The sequence below is a fragment of the Hemitrygon akajei genome, chromosome 27, assembly GCF_048418815.1.
Source record: "Hemitrygon akajei chromosome 27, sHemAka1.3, whole genome shotgun sequence".
Lineage (NCBI taxonomy): Eukaryota > Metazoa > Chordata > Chondrichthyes > Myliobatiformes > Dasyatidae > Hemitrygon > Hemitrygon akajei.
In genome coordinates this window covers 54,761,404-54,779,402 of record NC_133150.1, presented here as the reverse complement: position 1 = coordinate 54,779,402, position 17,999 = coordinate 54,761,404, and the positions used below count along the sequence as shown (strand labels likewise).

General features: G+C 46.5%; 1 protein-coding gene across 14 annotated transcripts in view; it reads left to right on the top strand.

Moving 5' to 3' along the window:
- Nucleotides 1-17,999, top strand: part of LOC140717437 (mitochondrial import receptor subunit TOM40B-like) — an 88,638-nt gene that overhangs the window by 27,194 nt on the left and 43,445 nt on the right. For 12 of the 14 annotated variants that reach the window (XR_012096545.1, XM_073031035.1, XM_073031027.1 and 9 more), the window contains exons 2-6: nucleotides 8,631-8,698; nucleotides 9,032-9,121; nucleotides 12,475-12,576; nucleotides 14,125-14,230; nucleotides 15,807-15,929. Coding sequence is in view for 13 of the 14 variants with exons in the window: in XM_073031035.1 (XP_072887136.1) it covers nucleotides 8,631-8,698; nucleotides 9,032-9,121; nucleotides 12,475-12,576; nucleotides 14,125-14,230; nucleotides 15,807-15,929 (489 nt within the window). In the remaining variant the exon portion in view is untranslated. The remainder of the gene's footprint in view (nucleotides 1-8,630; nucleotides 8,699-9,031; nucleotides 9,122-12,474; nucleotides 12,577-14,124; nucleotides 14,231-15,806; nucleotides 15,930-17,999) is intronic. The other 2 variants (XM_073031025.1, XM_073031028.1) reach the window with 1 other exon arrangement.

Here is a 17,999-nt window from a genome sequence, read left to right as displayed (position 1 = left end):
ACACCTGGGATTTCTTAGCTCAACCCATAAAGATTTTGCACCTTCCAACACCTTTATGTCACCTCTTTCTAATGATTTAATATCATTTCTTAACAATAAAGCCATGCCACCCCCTCTGCCTAACTGCCTATCCTTCCGACACACCGTGTATCCTTGGATGTTCAGCTCCCAGAGACATGCATCCTTTAGCCACATCTCAGTGATGGTCACAATATCATACCTGCCAATCTGTAGCTGTACGACAAGATCATCCACTTTATTCCTTAAGCTGCGTGCATTTAAGTATAACACCTTAAATCCAGTATTTCACGCAGCATGTACAGGAAGAAGCACAGTTGACGTTTCGGACCAAGACCCTTCATCAGGACAAACTGAAAGAAAAGATAGCAAGAGATTTGAAAGTAGGAGGGGGAGGGGGAAATCTGAAATGATATGAGAAGACAGGTGAAGGAAGGGTGAAGCTAAGAGCTGGAAAGGTGATTGGCAAAAGGGATGCAGAGCTGGAGAAGGGAAAGGATCATGGGACGGGAGGCCTAGGGAGAAAGAAAGAGGGAGGGGAGCACCAGAGGGAGATGGAGAACAGGCAAACAGTGATTGTGAGAGGGGCAGAGAGGGGAAAAAATAGTGGGGGATAAATAAATAAATAAGGGATGGGGTAAGAAGGGGAGGAGGGGCATTAACGGAAGTTAGAGAAATCAATGTTCATGCCATCAGGTTGGAGGCTACCCAGACGGAATATAAGGTGTTGTTCCTCCAACCTGAGTCTTGATAGTAGAGGAGGCCATGGATAGACATATCAGAATGGGAATGGGACGTGGAATTAAAATTTGTGGCCATTGGGAGATCCTGCTTTCTCTGGCGGACAGCGTAGGTGTTCAGCAAAGCAGTTTCTCTGTCTGCGTCAGGTCTCACCAATATATAAAAGGCCGCACCGGATGCAGTTTACCACACCATCTGACTCTCAGGTGAAGTGTTGCCTCACCTGGAAGGGCTGTCTGGGGCGCTGAATGGTGGTGAGGGAGGAAGTGTACGGGAAGGTGCAGCACTTTTTCCGCTTACAAAGATAAGTGCCAGGAGGGAGATCGGTGGGAAGGGATGGGGGGACAAATGGACAAGGGAGTTGCATAGGGAGCGATCCCTGCGGAAAGCAGAAAGAGGGGGGAGGGAAAGATGTGCGTGGTAGTGGGATCCCATTGGAGGTGGCGGAAGTTACGGAGAATTATATGTTTGGCCCGGAGGCTGTTGGGGTGGTAGGTGAGGACAAGGGGAACCCTATCCCGAGTGGGGTGGTGGGCACATGGGTTCAACAGAAACAACACTTTATATTCCGTCTGGGTAGCCTCCAACCTGATGGCATGAGCATTGATTTCTCTAGCTTCCGTTGATGCCCCTCCTCCCCTTCTTACCCCATCCCTTATTTATTTATTCCCCCTTTTTTTTCTCTCTCTGCCCCTCTCACAATCACTCTTTGCCTGTTCTCCATCTCCCTCTGGTGCTCCCCTCCCCCTTTCTTTCTCCCTAGGCCTCCCGTCCCGTGATCCTTTCCCTTCTCCAGCTGTGTATCCCTTTTGCCAATCACCTTTCCAGCTCTTAGCTTCACCCTTCCTTCACCTGTCTTCTCATATCATTTCAGATTTCCCCCTCCCCCTCCTACTTTCAAATCTCTTACTATCTTTTCTTTCAGTTAGTCCTGACAAAGGGTCTCAGCCCAAAACGTCGACTATGCTTCTTCCTATAGATGCTGCCTGTCCTGTTACATTCCACCAGCATTTTGTGTGTGTTGCTTGAATTTCCAGCATCTGCCGATTTCCTCGTGTTTGTGAAGTCCAGTACTTGATACTTTTTGCTTTGATTGCACTGCAACTCATCCCAATGGCTGCAAATTTGCCCCATCACCTGCCTGTCCTCCCTGACATCTTTACTGCTCACTATCTTAAGATTTATTTCTGTTTTCCCCCTCCTCCACTCTATCATTCCAGTTCCCATCCCCCTGCCTAACCCTAGTTTAAACCCTCCCTAACAGCTCTATTAAACCTTCCCACCAGGATATTGGTCCCCTTCAGGTTCAGGTGTAACCCGTCCTCTTTGAACAGGTCATACTTCCCCCAGAAGAGATCCCAATGATCCAAGAATCTGAAGCCCTGCCCCTGCACCAGTCTCTCAGCCATGCATTCATATGCCTGATCCTACTATTCTTGCCCTTACTAGCACGTGGCACAGGTAGCAATCCTGAGATTACTACCCTGGAGGTCCTGCTTCTCAGCTCCCTTCCTAACTCCCGGAAATCTCTCTTCAGGACCTCCTCCCTTTCCTCTCTATGTCATTGGTACCAACATGTACCAAGACAGCTGGCTGCTTGCCCTCTCCCTTCAGAATATTCTGAACCCGATCCGTGACATCCTGTACCCTGGCACCTGGGAGGCAACACACCATGCGGGTATCTCTACCAGGCTCATAGAATCTCCTGTCTGTTCCCCTGACTATGGAATCCCCTATGACTACTGCATTCCTCTTCTCCCTCTTTCCCTCCTGCACAACAGCGCCAGGCTCAGTGTCAGAGACCTGTTCACCATGGCCATCCCCTGTCAGGTCATCCCCCTCAAAAGCATCCAAAACGATACTTTTTTGTCCCCTGGGCATTTCCCTTCCCTCTCCTGACAGTCACCCAGTTTTCTGACCCCTGTAGCTTAGGATTGACTACCTCCCTGTAGCTCCGGTCTATCACCTCTTCAATTTACCTAATAAGCAGTAGGTCATCAAGTTGCAGCTCCAGTTCCCTAACATGGTCTCTGAGGAGCTGCATCTCGGTGCACCTGGTGCAGATGTGGCCATCAGGGAGACTGGAGGTCTCCCAGGATTCCCACATCTGACACCCTGAACAAAGCACTAATCCTGCAGACATGATACCTACGGTAATTCTACAGGAATGAAACAAAGAAAAATAAGTTTACTCACCCACTTACCTTGCCAAACACATGAACTTTCTAAACCATTAGCTATGTGAGCCCTGCTGTTCCTCCATCTGTCCAGGCCGATTCACCAAGGGGGGGGGGGGGAAAGAGTTGGTGCTCGCTCTCGCCTCTTCCCTTTACCGCCAAAGCCCTACACTTTGCTGCCACTCACTCTGCTGCCCGCTGTATAGGGTGGTCTTTTTAAATTCTCCGCCTGCGCAGTCGCGCCCTTCTTGTACTTGAAGTTTTTAAAGAAACTTGCCTTTCTTCAGAATTTAGCTCTCACGCCACCTTTCTTGACTCGATCCAAAAAACAACTGTTGGAAGTCCCCTTCCTTTTTAAACTCTCTGTGCTGTCCTGTCTACGTCACGCGCCTGCGCAGTTTTGCCCTTCTTGTACTCGGAAGTTTTTTAAAAAAACTGCCTTCCTTCAGAGTTTAGCTCTCACGCCATCCTTCTTGTCCCGATCCAAAAAACTCTACACTGGAAGAGGGAGAGATTAAAAATGCCTTCTGAAAATCCAAGTAAATGACATCCACTGTCTCTGATGTTTGACTCTGCCTGGCCATACAGTTGTCAGTGTAGAGAGAGTGCTGTCTACTATTCTGTTCACCCCATTATGTGGAGAGTCTACAGCAGAAGTTCACCAGTATGCTCCCGGGATTATAGTGTATTAGCTATAAGGAAAGATTGGACTAACTTGGGTTGTTCTCCCTAGAGTGTCCGTTCCAGAAAGGAGCCTACTAGAGGTTCATAAAATTATGAAGCATAGCCAGTCAGGGTAAAGATGTGAGACACCAGGAGACATGCTTTTAAGGTTAGAAGTGGCACATTTTTAATGTAGGGTGTAATAATGTGTAATTTCCCTCTTGGCACATATTACTGCAAGCAGCAGAAGTGCTGCACCTGTCCATTCACCTCCTCCCTCACCACTATTCATAGCCCCAAACAGTTCTTCCAGATGAGACAACACTTCTCCTGTGAATCTCTCGGGCTGTCTACTGTATCCAGTGCTTTTGATGCACCTCCTCTACATTGGTGAAACCCAGTATAGATTGGGTAACTGCTTTGTCAAGTTACCTCCGCTCCATCTGGAAAAAATAGGATTTCCTGATGGTCAACCATTTTAATTACAATCCCCATTGCCATTCCCTTTATATCCAAATACCCATATACCTAGTCCCAGAGAATACCTTTCAGTAACTTTCTCACTACTGGTGTCAGGCTCATTGGTCTATAATTTCTTAGTTTATTTTCAGAGCCTTTCTTAAACAGTGGAGAAACATTAGCTATCCTACAATCCTCTGATATGTCACCTGTCATAGAAACATAGAAAACCTACAGCACAATACAGGCTCTTCGGCTCACAAAGTTGTGCCAAACATGTAGAAACATAGAAACATAGAAAATAGGTGCAGGAGTAGGCCATTCGGCCCTTCAAGCCTGTACCACCATTCAGTATGATCATGGCTGATCATCCAACTCAGAACCCTGTACCTGCTTTCTCTGCATACCCCCTGATCCCTTTAGCCACAAGGGCCATATCTAACTTATCTAACTGTCGCCAAGAAGGAATTAAATGTCTCTGCTGGGACCCTTGCAACTTCTGCACTTACCTCACACAGGGTCCAAGGGAACACCTTGTCAGGCCTTTGGGGATGTATCCACTCTAATTTGTCAGAAGACAGCAAACACGTCCCCTGTAAACTGTATAGGGACCATAAAGTTGATGCCATTTTGCCTGCTGGCATAGACTCTGTGTCCATCTCCTGAATAAATATAGATGCAAAAAAATTCATTTAAAATCTCCCGCATCTTTTCTGGCACCACACATAGATTACCATTCTGATCTTCCAGAGGACCGATTTTATCCTTTGTAATCATTTAAATCCCTTAAGGTTTCTCCTTCAACTTATCTGCTAGGGCAACCTCTTGCCTTCTTTTAACCCTTGTGAGTACTTTAAGTGTTCTTTTGCATTTCCTTTACTCCATGAGTACCCCATTTGTTCCTACTTGCCTATATATGCTACACACCTTTTTTAACCAAGTCCTCAAATTCTCATGAAAACCAGGGTTCCCTAAACCCTTTATTTTTGCCTTGTTTTCTGACAGGCACATAAAAGTGCTGTACTCTCAAAGTTTTATTTTTGAAAGCCTCCCACTTACCAAGTATACCTTTGCCAGAAAGCAACCTGTCACAATCCACACTTGCCAGATCCTTTCTGATATTTCAAAATTAGCTTTTCTCGAATTTGAAATCTCAACTTGCATACCAAACTTCTCCTTTTCTATATTTACTTCAAAACTAATGGAATAATGATCACCAGTTGCAAAATATTCCCCAAAACAATTTTTTGTCACCTGCCCTGTCTCACTTCCTAACAGTAGTTTAAGTTGGTGCACTCTTTCCTTGGGCTTTCTGCATACTAATTAAAGAAATTTTCCTGAACATATTTGAGAAACTCTATCACATCTATTCCTTTTATAGTATGGGATTCCCAGTCAATATAGGAAACTTAAAATCACCTACTATAATAACCTTATGTTTTTAGCAACAGTCTGCAATCTGCCTACAAATTAGTTCCTCCAAATCACGGGGACTGTTGGGTGGTCTATGATATAACCCAATTAATGTGGTTGTACCTTTCTTATTCCTCATTTTCACCCGTAAAGCCTTACTGGATAAGTTCTTCTGTCTGTCCTGACTGAGCACTGTTGTAACATTTACCCTGACTAGTAATGCTACCTCTCCCCCTTTAATCCCTCCCTGTCACATCTAAAACAATGGAACCCTGGAATACTGAACAGCCATTCCTACCCCTCTTGCAACCAAGATGCAATAATGGCTACAGTATCATAATTCCATGTGTTAATCCATGCGCTGAGTTCATCTGCCTTTCCTGCAATACTACTTGTATTGAAATATATACAGCTCAGAACATTAGTCCCACCATGCTCAACCTTTTGATTCCTGACTTTGAGGCCTTAACATCTGTCTCCACAACTACTCCACTCTCTGTTCTGGCACTCTGGCTCCCATCCCCCTGCAACTCTAGTTTAACCCTCACTCATCCATGCAGCAGGAGCAAACCTTCTGGCGAAGCTATTAGTACCCTTCCAGTTCAGTTGCAAGCTGTCTCTTCTGTACAGGTTCCACTTTCTCTGGAAGAGAGCCAAATGACCCAAAAACCTGACGCCATCCTTCCTACACCAACTCCTTCGTTATACTGTCTAAACTCTTCCTATTTCTGGCCTCAATAGCACATGGAACAGGTAGCAATCCTGAAATCACAACCCTGGAGGTCCTGTCCTATAACTTAACACCTAACTCCCTTAGCACCTAAACCTTCTGTCTAGTTATTGTAACTTCACACACTTCATGCCCCCTGACACCTGGAACTTCCACCATACTGCAAGTATATTCCACAGTGAAGACTTATGCAAAATATTGTTCAGTTTGTCTGCCATTTTGTTGTTTCCCCCATTACTGTCTATCCAGTAGCATTTTCCAATGGTCTGATATCCACTTCCACTTCTTTTACACTTTATGTATCTGAAGAAGTTCCATATCTATTCCATCATCTGTCACCATTTGATTGACAGATTCAACAGTACAGCGCAGGAACAGGCCCTTTAGCCCATGGTATATGCGCTGATCACGATGCCAATCTAACTGGTCCCATCTGCTTGTACGCTTCCATTTCCTGCCTGATCATATGTCTGTCTTACTACTTAAACATCACAATCAACTGTCTCCACCACCTTCCTTAGCAGTGTGTTCCACATATCCTTCATTACCTGTGTATACAAAAATCTTGTCTGGTAAGTCTTCAAACTTTCCTGCCTCACCTTAAATGCCTTCTAGCATTTAACATTTCCACCCTGGGCTCCAACCATCTACACTATCTGTGCCTCTCACAATTCTATTTACTACTCATAGTATCTAATCCAAGCAACATCTTGGTGAACCTCTCCTGGTGCTTGATTTAAATGCCTCCACATCCTTCCTGTAGCGTGATCAGAACTACACTCATTACAACGAAGGTTGCTACCATATCCACTTTTGTTCCTGTTTTTGGTGAAACTTACACTTGTAACTCAAGCTCCCTCTGTACATCAGTGCTCCTGCTTTATACTTTTTTTATATCATTTGATCTCACGCTTATCAGGATTAAACTCCATCTGCCATTTCTCTGCTCACATTCCCAAATGAACTCTATTCTGTTGTATTCTTTGATGGCCTTTCTCACTATTCACAACACAACATTTTCCACGTCATCTGTGTATTTTCCATACAGACAACCTTAATCAAATCCTTAATAGAAATAACAAATTGCACATGTCAGAATTAATAGCAATGGTCATAGATCAACAGTTATCCACCACTACTGATGCTTTCTATGGTCAAATCAACTTTTGATCCAGTCTTTCGGGTTACCGTAATTCCCACGTGACTATCTTCTGGAGTATGAAACACCTTATCAAATATCTTGGGGAAATCCTTGAGACAACTTCCAATGCCCTATCCCCCATCGATCATCCTCCTCACCTCAAAAAGCTCAATCAAATTGAAGACACAACTTCCCCTGTAAAATGCAGACTGTCCCATATTTTCCATATGTTTGGGCAGGTGAAGCTCATCAGCCTTATATGGCAGCCCGCCTAGAAGAAGGAAAACACTGGTTTTAAACTTCCGCTGCCTTGCAGCTATACCCACCCATGGGAAAGGCTTCAGAAGTAAATTCTGAGGAAGAAGTCTGGAGTCGGCGTCCCTAAGGCAGTTTGATGGTGTTTACAACTTCACTCTGGCAACCTCTGCAATGACACTGGGACCAAGAAGTAACCATGCATGCCCTTCCCTTGAACTACATCAGTGTCATGGAGAGGGGGAAGGCCACTGCATGGGCAACAGCCGATTCTTCAAATCTTCACACCCAGGCTTGCGCTCTGGAGAGGACACAGTCCACCAGAGGTGCAAAACCATGATCCCCTGGGATCGATGGCTACCTAATACTATTTTACCATATGTGAATAGATCCAATCTTTGAGAAACTTCTCTACTACTTTCCTACCACTGAAATAAGGCTCACAGGGTCATAATTTCCTGTTTGTCCTTATTCCACCATCTAGGACCTCACCTGTGATTACAGAGGGTACAAAAATCTCTGCCAAAGTTCCGCAGTCTCCTCCATTGGTTCCTGCAGAATCCAGGGTATAGATCCTGTCAGGTCCATGGGACTTAATGTTCTTCGATACCCAACACCTCCTGCTTCCTAATAAAACCTAATAAAAACATGCTCTCGATCTCACCATCACTTATATCCCTTTGCTTTCTTAATGCTGTTGTAATGTGCTTGTTTAGTCCCTCACCCACTTCCTGTGGCTTCAGGTGGAAATTCTCTCATTTGTCCTCAAGTGGATTTGCCTTTCCTAAGCTGTCTTCTTGTTCTTATAAATTGCCTTTTCCTCAATCCTACTATAGAAAAACATTTCCTGCTCTGCTTGACCATTTGTCTCAGTGTCAGAATTCCTCAGATGTGTGCCAAGGAAACAGTTAGTTACCCATCCCAGTGGGAGGGACAGTCCTAGTGGCAAAGGACAGGAGGTGGTCACCCTGTTGATGGGAGAGGGGATATGACTTAGGGTGTGCAGTTTTCAAATTAACTTCTGTCTCTGCAGATGTTTTCCCTCAGCAACTCGAAGGTGTGAAACTCATCATCAACAAACATCTCAGCAGCCACTTCCAGGTCAGTATAATGAAAAACCTACTCAAACTGTAACCCCAGTCCAGACACAGACACAGAGTGAAGCTCCTTCTACACTGTCCCATCACACACTCCCAAGACATGGGTTAGACACAGTGAAACTCCCTCTACACTGTCCCATCACACACACCCAGGACAGGGGCCAGACACAGAGTGAAACTTCCTCTACACTGTCCCATTGCACACTCCCAGTATACGGGTCAGACACAGAGTGAAGCTCCCTCTATACCTTCCCATCTCTTTGTCCTGGGGGATGTTAGATCTAGTAACACTTGCCTATTTTGAACTTCTCACTCTTGATCTCCCTTTCCACAGGCTGCACATACAATCCACCTGAGCTCAATGTCACCGCATTACCATTTCAAGGCAATGTACTCAGGAGATCAACAGGCGGACTCTAATGAGGTGGGTACTGTCTGTGGCATGTGACTGTGTGTATGCGCCTCCCAGCTCATTTTCTCATTGCACTGGTCAGCACTATGGGTCACAGAGTGAGCCATCTCCCTGTTCAGGTCATTTAAGACTATAAGACATAAGAGCAGAATTAGGCCATTCTGCTCATCGAGTCTGCACTGCTATTTCATCATGGTTGATCCATTTCCCCCGAAAGCTATTCTCCTTCTCCCCATAACATTTCTCACCCTGAATAATCAAGAACCTATCAATCTCTGTCGAATGGCGTGGCCTCCATAGCCGCCTGTGGCAAAATTCCACAGATTCACCACTCTCTGGCTAAATAAGTTGCTCCAATAATGCTGTATTAAATTAACTCCTTCTGCCTCTAGGTGATCCATGTCCCTCCATATTCAATGTCTGCCTACAAACTTCTTTAGAGCTTCTTTTGTATCTGCTTCTACCTCCACACCTGGCGACACATTCCAAGCATCCCCTTGACTCTATGTCAGGGGTTCTCAACCTTTTTTAATGCCATGGACCGCTACTATTAACTGAGGGGCTCCATGGATCCCTAGTTGGAAACCTCTGCCCTATGTAGAAAAACCACCACACATCTCCCAAACTTTCCCCCTCTTACCCTGAAGTTATGCCCTCTAGCATTGAACATTTCTATCCCGGAGAAAAAGATTCTGACTGCCTATGCTTTCTCCCTCTTAGTTTTTCCTGCTCTTACTCTGCTCTCTCTCACACCATTTCTTTGTCACACTCACTTTTCCCTCTCTTTCTCTCTCTTCCTTTCTCTGCCTTATTCCATCTCTACTTGCTCTCTTTGTTCTTCCTCTTGTTATCCCTGTCTCCCTCTCTTTGTCATGCTTACTGTCTCCCCCCACCCCTCTCCCCCCACCCCTCTCCCCCCACCCCTCTCCCCCCACCCCTCTCCCCCCCCCACCCCTCTCCCCCCCCCCACCCCTCTGCTTGGGCCTCTCCCCAGTTGAGGCCCCTTGGGATTCCAAGTTTCCATGAATCCCCTCATTCTCAATGGGAGCCTAACCACTCACCTGTCCTTCAATCTTCCAGTTTTAGTCACTGGGTTATTTTACTTACAAGACGTGGGTGTCTATGATTTCATTTGATTTGATGTCACTTGAAACCAATGTCTTGGCAGGCTGCTTCACAGCACAGGAATTACATCACATATCCACCGTTCTGTGGGGATTTCTTGGGCCCCAACCTCTCAGTGCCCAGTGACAGCAGTAGGTAGGGGTCTCCAGTGCAGCTGTCCCTGCAGAGGGACACTAGCGTGGCATACCCACAGGTGAGAGGATGAAGAAGCCTTCTCAGCAGTGTCCTACAGCAGGTGCCCATGTTCTTCAGCTCTGTGGTCACAGGGAGCTGTGTGGTACAGCCTACACACTATTCACACATCTAGTGTCATCTGTGGAAAGCAGTTTGGTACAGCAGAGAGCCTGTACACCACACCACTGTTTGCACCCCAGTCAGCCTGTGGAATGCCAGGTGGTACAGGGCTCAGCCTGCACAACACGCCACAGCTACTTTACGCTTCTAGTAATATACAGGTATTGCAACTATTCCCAGTTCTCATTGATGGTGACCACAATACAAAGAGTTGGTTGTAACAATCCATCTGGGATGTATGGGGCCCACAGTGTGTGTGATGTGTGGGTTTGTCAGAGTAATCTCTGCCTGTTTTCCCCCTTTCCCTCAGTTCGTATCCTCACTGTTGGGAGTGAATGGGAAGGTCCATTGGGGATGTAGACAATGCTAGTAAATGGAAAGGGTTGAAGTCTTGTTGGGAATATGGATGGTGGGAGTAACTGGGAAGGAGTCACCTATTGGGGATGTGGACGGTGGAAGTGAATGCAAAGGGGTAGGTTCCACTGGAAATGTGGGTGGTGGAAATTAATGAGAAGGAGTGGGGTTTGTTGAGTGTGGACTGTGGGAGAGAAATGGAAGAGGTGGGGTCCAGTGGGAGTGAATGTGAAGGAATGGGGTCAGTTGAGTGCAGAAGATAGGAATGAATAGGAAGTGGAGTCTGGATGGTGGGAGTGAATTGAAAGGGTTGGGAATTATTGAGGATTTGACTGTGGGAGTAAATAGGGAGGGGTGGGTCCCATTGGGAGTATGGTCAGAGAGAAAAAATGGGAATGGGTGGAGTCTGTTAAGTGCAGATGGTGGAGTGAATGGGAGTGGGTGGGCTCTGGTGTGATGTTGGTGGGAGTGATTGGGAAGGGGTGGAGCCCATTTGGAGTGTGGGTGGTGGAAGTGAATGATAAGACTTGGGTTGCAAGGGAGCGTGGATGGTGGGAGTGAATAGAAAGGGATGGGTTCTGTTGAAAGAGCAGATGGTGAGAGAGTGGTCAGTGGGTAGATGGAGTGCGTGTGAAGAAGTGAGGTCTGTTCAGAGGGCAAACGGTGTGAATGAATGGAAAGAGGTAGATTTTGTTAGTGCAGACAGTGAGAGTGAGTGGATCACTTTGGGAGTGCACATGGTTTGAGTGAGTGGGAAGGGATGCAGGCTGCTTAAAGTGCAGATGGTGGGAGTGAATGTGAAGGGTGGGGTCTGTTGCAAGTGTGGACAGTGGGAGCAAAAGGAAAGGGTTGGGATCCCATTGGGAATGTAGAGAGTCAGAAAGGTTGTGGTCCCATTGGGAGTGAATGGGAAGGGTGCAGGTCCTTTTGGGAATGTGGGCAGTGAGTGAATGGGGAAGGTTGGAGTCCAATTGGGAGTGTGGATGGTGGAGTGAATGGGAAGAGTTGGGGTCCCATTGACAGTGTGGGCAGTGGGAGTGAATGGAAAGGTTGGGATCCGTTGGGGGTTAGATGTGAGTGAATGGCAAGGGGTGTCATCTATTAGTGACGTAGACAATGTGAGTGTATAGGAAGGGGTGGGTCACTTTGGGGGTGTGACAATGGGAGTGAATAGGAAGGGGTGGGGTCCATTCAGTGCGGATGGAGGAAGTGAATCATAAGCGGTGGGGTTGGGTGGGAGTGAATGTGAAAGGTAAGGTCCCATTAACAGTGTGGATGGTGGGAGTGAATGGAAAGGGGTGGAGTCTATTGGGAACGTGGATGAGCGGAAGTTGCAGGTTGTGAGGGGGTGAGGATTGTGGGAGTGAATGGAAAGGGGTTTGTTCTGTTTGTAGTGCAAATGGTGGGAGTGAATGAGAAGATGTGGAGTCCATTGAGTGCGTCTGCTAGGAGTGAATGACAAGGGGTCAAGTCCGTTAGGACTGTGGTTATTGGGAGTGAAAAGGAATTAGTGGGGTCTGTGGGGACTGGGAACATTTTGAAGGGTAGCATTTTGACCTTGACTTTTCCTGTTGCTTCGTTCCCCACTGTAGAGCTTCCCACAGGCCCTGGGAGAAGTGGACAGCACAGGCAGTTTGAACGCTCAGTGTGTCGCCTTGTTGGCTAGTCGGATCCGAGCCAAGGCTGCCTTCCAGGTGTGTTACTGGGCAGAAAAAGGCTGAGGCTGAGCTTGCAGGGGCAATACCCTCAGTAGTGTTAGCAGAAGGAGAAGGAGCTTGAAAGCAGTCATTCTCTCAGTGGTGCCCACCCTGACGTTCCTAATCTTTGACTCCCCACACGTTGGCGAGGAGGAATTTGGAATATTGTAGCCAGTTTTGGTCGCCTTACTGTAGGAACGGTACCAATAAGCTGGAAAGTACTCAGAAGAGATTTATGAGGACATTGCTGGATCTCGAGGGTCTGAGGTATGGAGAGGTTTGGCATGCTGGGGCTTTATTCACAAGAGTGCAGGAGACTGAGGGGTGATCTTATGGAGCTATATAAAATCAAAAGCGTCATAGATAGGGTAAATGAGCACATTCTTTTTTCCAGAGTTGGGGAATTGAACTGGAGGGCACAGGTTTAAGGTGAGAGGGCAGAGATTTAAAAGGACTGCTGGCGAAGGATGGTCAATATGTGGAAAGAGCTGCTTGGGAAAGTGGCTGATATCAATAACTACACTTGCAACAACAGGTACATTAACATTTAAAAGACAGATCTGGCTATTCATGTTAGGGATATGGGCCAAAAGCATGCAATGGATCGAGTTTAGATGAGCCTCATGGTTGACATGGAATAATAGGGCTGAAGGGCCTTTCTGTGCTGAATGACCAATTTACTCCGCGACTATTCATGACTAGGATGTGGGAATCAAGAGGAGTATATCGAAGAGAAGGAACTAGCAGGATCCAGAACCAGGTACAGAGCTTTCTGAAAGCTTAGTGTGATGCTGACCCACAAGTGACCAGATAAAATCCACCCTGTAAACCTGGGTGCCTGACAGCCCGGTGAGGTTGGACACAGAATTAGGAGGAGCTGCCTTTTGGAAGGAGCAGGAAAGAGGTCTCCCATTGGTTGGGAAGATGAACTCCATGATCTACAAACACGACCATTGCTGGAGTAGGTTAGTGGGGCTGTAGAAAAGGTAAATCCAGACTAGGCTCACTTGCAGAAGGACAGGGCTGGACTAGTGGGGGTTACACTGAGCCAGGTCCCACCCTGGTTAGACCATAATATATAGGCAATGTCCGTGTGTAGTTCTGGCTCTGTACCCTGGGACACTGGAGGGAGCAGATATTTAGAGAGGGCTGGTCTATCATGAAACAATGAAGGGAGGGGTGGAATAGTCTGGGTGCAGTGGGGAGGTTTCTGTTGGTGGAGGAGAGTAGCAGGATGAGAGGGTCCCAGAGATGGCTGTGGGGATTTGGGGGATAATCCCCTCCCTGAGAATGGTATAGGATCCGCCCTCACAGGGAGGGGCTGAAGGCAGCGCCTTGTGTGCATACAGTAGGGCTGGAGAGAATAGTGTGGGGGAAGAAGTGAAGGGAGGGCCACCTGGAAACTCTTACATGAGGAAAGACGGAGGGAGTGGAGGGCTAGTATAGACAGGTGAGCTGAAGGATGTGTGTGCACAAAAGTGTTGGAGGGAGGGAGGAAGGAAGGATGGGACAGTATCCAGTGATGAACTTTCTCCCCAAAACCAGACCCAACAGGAGCGCTTTCAGACGTGGCAGTTTGACACGGAGTATCGGGGTGACTCCTTCACTGCCACCATCACCCTTGGCAACCCTGACATCATCAGTGAATCTGGTGAGTAGGTGCTGATTGCTTCTCCAGCAATTTGGAGATGGGGAGAGGGTACCGGTAGTGTTGGGCAGAAGCTGCTCAGCACAGGGGGTCCTACACACCACATGTCTCAGCAAACATAGATTAACTCACATTCAACTGGGGAGCTCACAGCTCCACTGCTGTACAAGCTCCCTCACTGACCCATCACAGTGGAGAGCTTACTCACCACCATCCCTCGCTGCCTCAACACAACACACCCCTCCACGGAGTGGAGTTCCCTCAGTGCCCTCCCCGATGCACCTTCCAAAGTGTGGTGCTCCATAAGACCATAAGACATAGGAGCATATTTAAGCCATTCTGCCCATTGAGTCTGCTCTGCCATTCCATCACAGCTGATCCTGGATCCCACTCAACTCCATACACCTGCCTTCCCGCCATATCCTTTGATCTCCTGACCGATTGGTAACTATCAACTTCTGCCTTAAATATACCTGTGGACTTTGTCTCCACTGCAGTCTATGGCAGAGCATTGCACAGATTCACCATTCTCTGGCAAAAAAAATCCTCTTCACCTGCATTCTAAAGGGTAATCCCTCAATTTTCAGACTGTGCCTTCTAGATCAGGATGCCTCCACCATAGGAAACACCCTCTCAACATCCACCCTATCTAGTACTTCCAAAATTAGGTAGGCTTCAATGAGATCCCCATACATTCTTCTAAATTCCAGTGAGTACAGGCCCAAAGCTGCAAAAAGCTCCTCAAATGTTAACCCCTTCATTCCTGAAATCATCCTCATGAACCTCCTCCGGACCTTCTCTAATGACAACTTATCCTTTCTGAGATACGGGGTCCTAAACTGTTGACAATACTCCCAAGTGCGGCTTGACAATGTCTTATAAAGACTCAGCAATGTCTTCTTGTTCTTATATTCTGTTCCCCTTGAAATGACTGCCAATATTGCATTTGCTGCCTTTACCACAGACTCAACCTGTAAATTAACCTTTTGGGAGCTTTGCACACGGACTGCTAAATCCCTGTGCCCCTCTGATGTTTGAACGTTCTTCCCGTTTAGATAATAGTCTGCACTATTGTTCCTTTCACCAAAATACATTATCATACATTTCCCTACATTGTATTCCATCTGCACTTTTTTGCTCGTTCTTCCAATTTGTCTAAGTCCTGCTGCAAACATATTGCTTCATCAACACTATCTATCCCTCCACCTATCTTCGTGTCATCCACAAACTTTACCACAAAGCCATCAATTCCATTATCCAAATCATTGACAAACTGTGAAAAGTAGTGGTCCCAATAATGACCCCTGAGGAACACCATTATTCACTGACAGCCAACCAGAAAAGGTCCCCTTTATTCCCCCTTACTGTCCCTTTCACAAGAGTCCAACTCTCACTGCCCCTCCCACAGTGTGGATCTCCCTCACCACCCCCCTCACAGCACAGACCTCCTGGGATAGGGCATCCAGCATCTGTTGGGGTCCCCATTATGTTACTGAGAATGGGAGAGGTGATTGGTGAGGGAAGGGAGAACAGTCAGGACACCAGTGGTTATCTTACTCTTTGTCTTCCCATCACCCAGTCATCCTGGTTGCACACTTCCTACAGAGCATCACCCATAACCTGGTGCTGGGTGGTGAGATGGTCTATCATCGCAGGCCAGCAGAGGAAGGAGCCATCTTCACCTTGGCTGCAAAGTACACCAGTGAGTGAGAAGGAGAGATGGACAGTGAGGGGTGGGGGTATACCAGAGTATCAATGATGGATGGGGTGTGTGTCTGTGTTAGAGTGTGAGGTGGGGTGGGGAGGCGTGTCTGTGTTAGAGTGAGGGATATGGTATATACCGTGAGGACTTGGGTGTGTGTCGGTGTTACCATAAGACATAGGAGCAGAAATTTTGCCATTTGGCCCATTGAGCCTGCTCTGCCATTCAATCATGGCTGATCCTTTTTTTTTCTCCTCCTCAACCCTATTTCCTAGCCTTTTCCCCATAACCTTTGATGCCATGTTCAATCAAGAACCTATCAATCTCTTCCTTAAATACACCCTACGACCTGGCCTCCACAGCTGCAGGTGGCCACGAATTTACCACCCTCTGGCTACTGAGATTTCTCCATATCTCCATTTTGAATGGACTCTCTATCCTGAGGCTGTACTCTCTTGTCCTAGACTCTCCCACCATGGGAAACATCATTTCCACATCTACTCTGTCTAAGCCTTTCAACATTTGAAAGGTTTCAATGAGATCCCCCCCCATCCTTCTAAATTCCAGTGAGTACAGACCCAGAGCCATCAAACATTCCTTGTATGATTACTCTTTCGTTCCTGGAATCATTCTTGTGGACCTCCTCTGGACTCTCTCCAATGCCAGCACATCTTTTCTAAGATGAGGAGCCTAAAACTGTTCACAGTACTCAAGGTGAGGCCTCACCTGTGCCTTATAAGCCCTCAGCATCACATTCCTGCTCTTGTATTCTAGACCTCTTGAAATGAAAGCCAGTATTGCATTTGCTTGCTTCACCGCTGACTCAACCTTTAGGGTGTTCTGCACAAGGGCTTCCAAGTCCCTTGGCATCTCAGAATTTTGGATTTTCTTCCCGTTTAGAAAATAGTGTGCACATTTATTTCTACTACCGAAGTGCATGACCATGCATTTTCCAATATTGTATTTCATTTGCCACTTTCTTGCCCATTCTCCTAATCTAAGTCCTTCTGCATCCTAACTGTTTCCTCAACACTGCCTGCACCTCCACCAATCTTTGTATGATCTGCAAACTTGGCAACAAAGCAATTTATTTCATCATCTAAATCATTTGTATACAGCATAAACAGAAGTGATCCCAACACCAACCCCTGCAGAACACGATTAGACACTGGCAGCCAACCAGACAAGGATCCTTTTATTCCCACTCGCTGCCTCTTTCCAATCAGCTAATGCTCTAGTAACTTTCCTGTAATACCACAGGCTCTTAACTTGCTAAGCAGCCTCATGCATGGCACCTTGTTAAAGGCCTTCTGAAAGTCCAAATGTACAACATCCACAGTATCCCCTTTATCTATCCTACTTGTAATCTCCTCAAACAATCCATACAAGTTTGCCAGACAGGATTTTCCCTTAGGAAACCATGAAGATTTTGTCCTTTCTTGTGTCACCAAGCACTGCATCACCTCATCCTTAACAATTGACTCTAACATCTTCCCAACCACTGAGGCCAGGCTAACTGGTCTATAATTTCCTTTCTGCTGCCTTCCTCCTTACTTAAAGAGTGGAGTGCAATTTGCAATATTCCAGGCCTCTAGCACCATGCCAGAGTCCAATGATTTTTGAAAGATCATTTCTAATGCCACTACAATCTCTAACACTACCTTTTTCAGAACCCTAGGGTGCAGTTCATCTGGTCCAGGTGACTTGTATACCTTTAGGTCTTTTCAGCTTTTTGAGCACATTCTCCTTTGTAATAGTAACTGCATCTGCTTCTCTTCCTTCACACGCTAGAACATCTGGCACACTGCTCGTGTCTTCCACAGTGAAGACTGATGCAAAATACTCATTTAGTTCATCAGCCATCTCCTTGCCCCCATTATTATTTCTCCTGCCACATTTTCTAGCGGTCCTATATCCACTCTCATCTCTCTTTTATTTTTTACATACTTGATAAAGCTTTTGCTATCCACTTTGGTTACAGTGAAGAGTGCAGGTTCTGTTGGTGTTACAGTGAGCTCAAGGTGTATTGGTATTTTCAGTAAGGGCTGTGGGGTGCATCAGTAAGGGGCA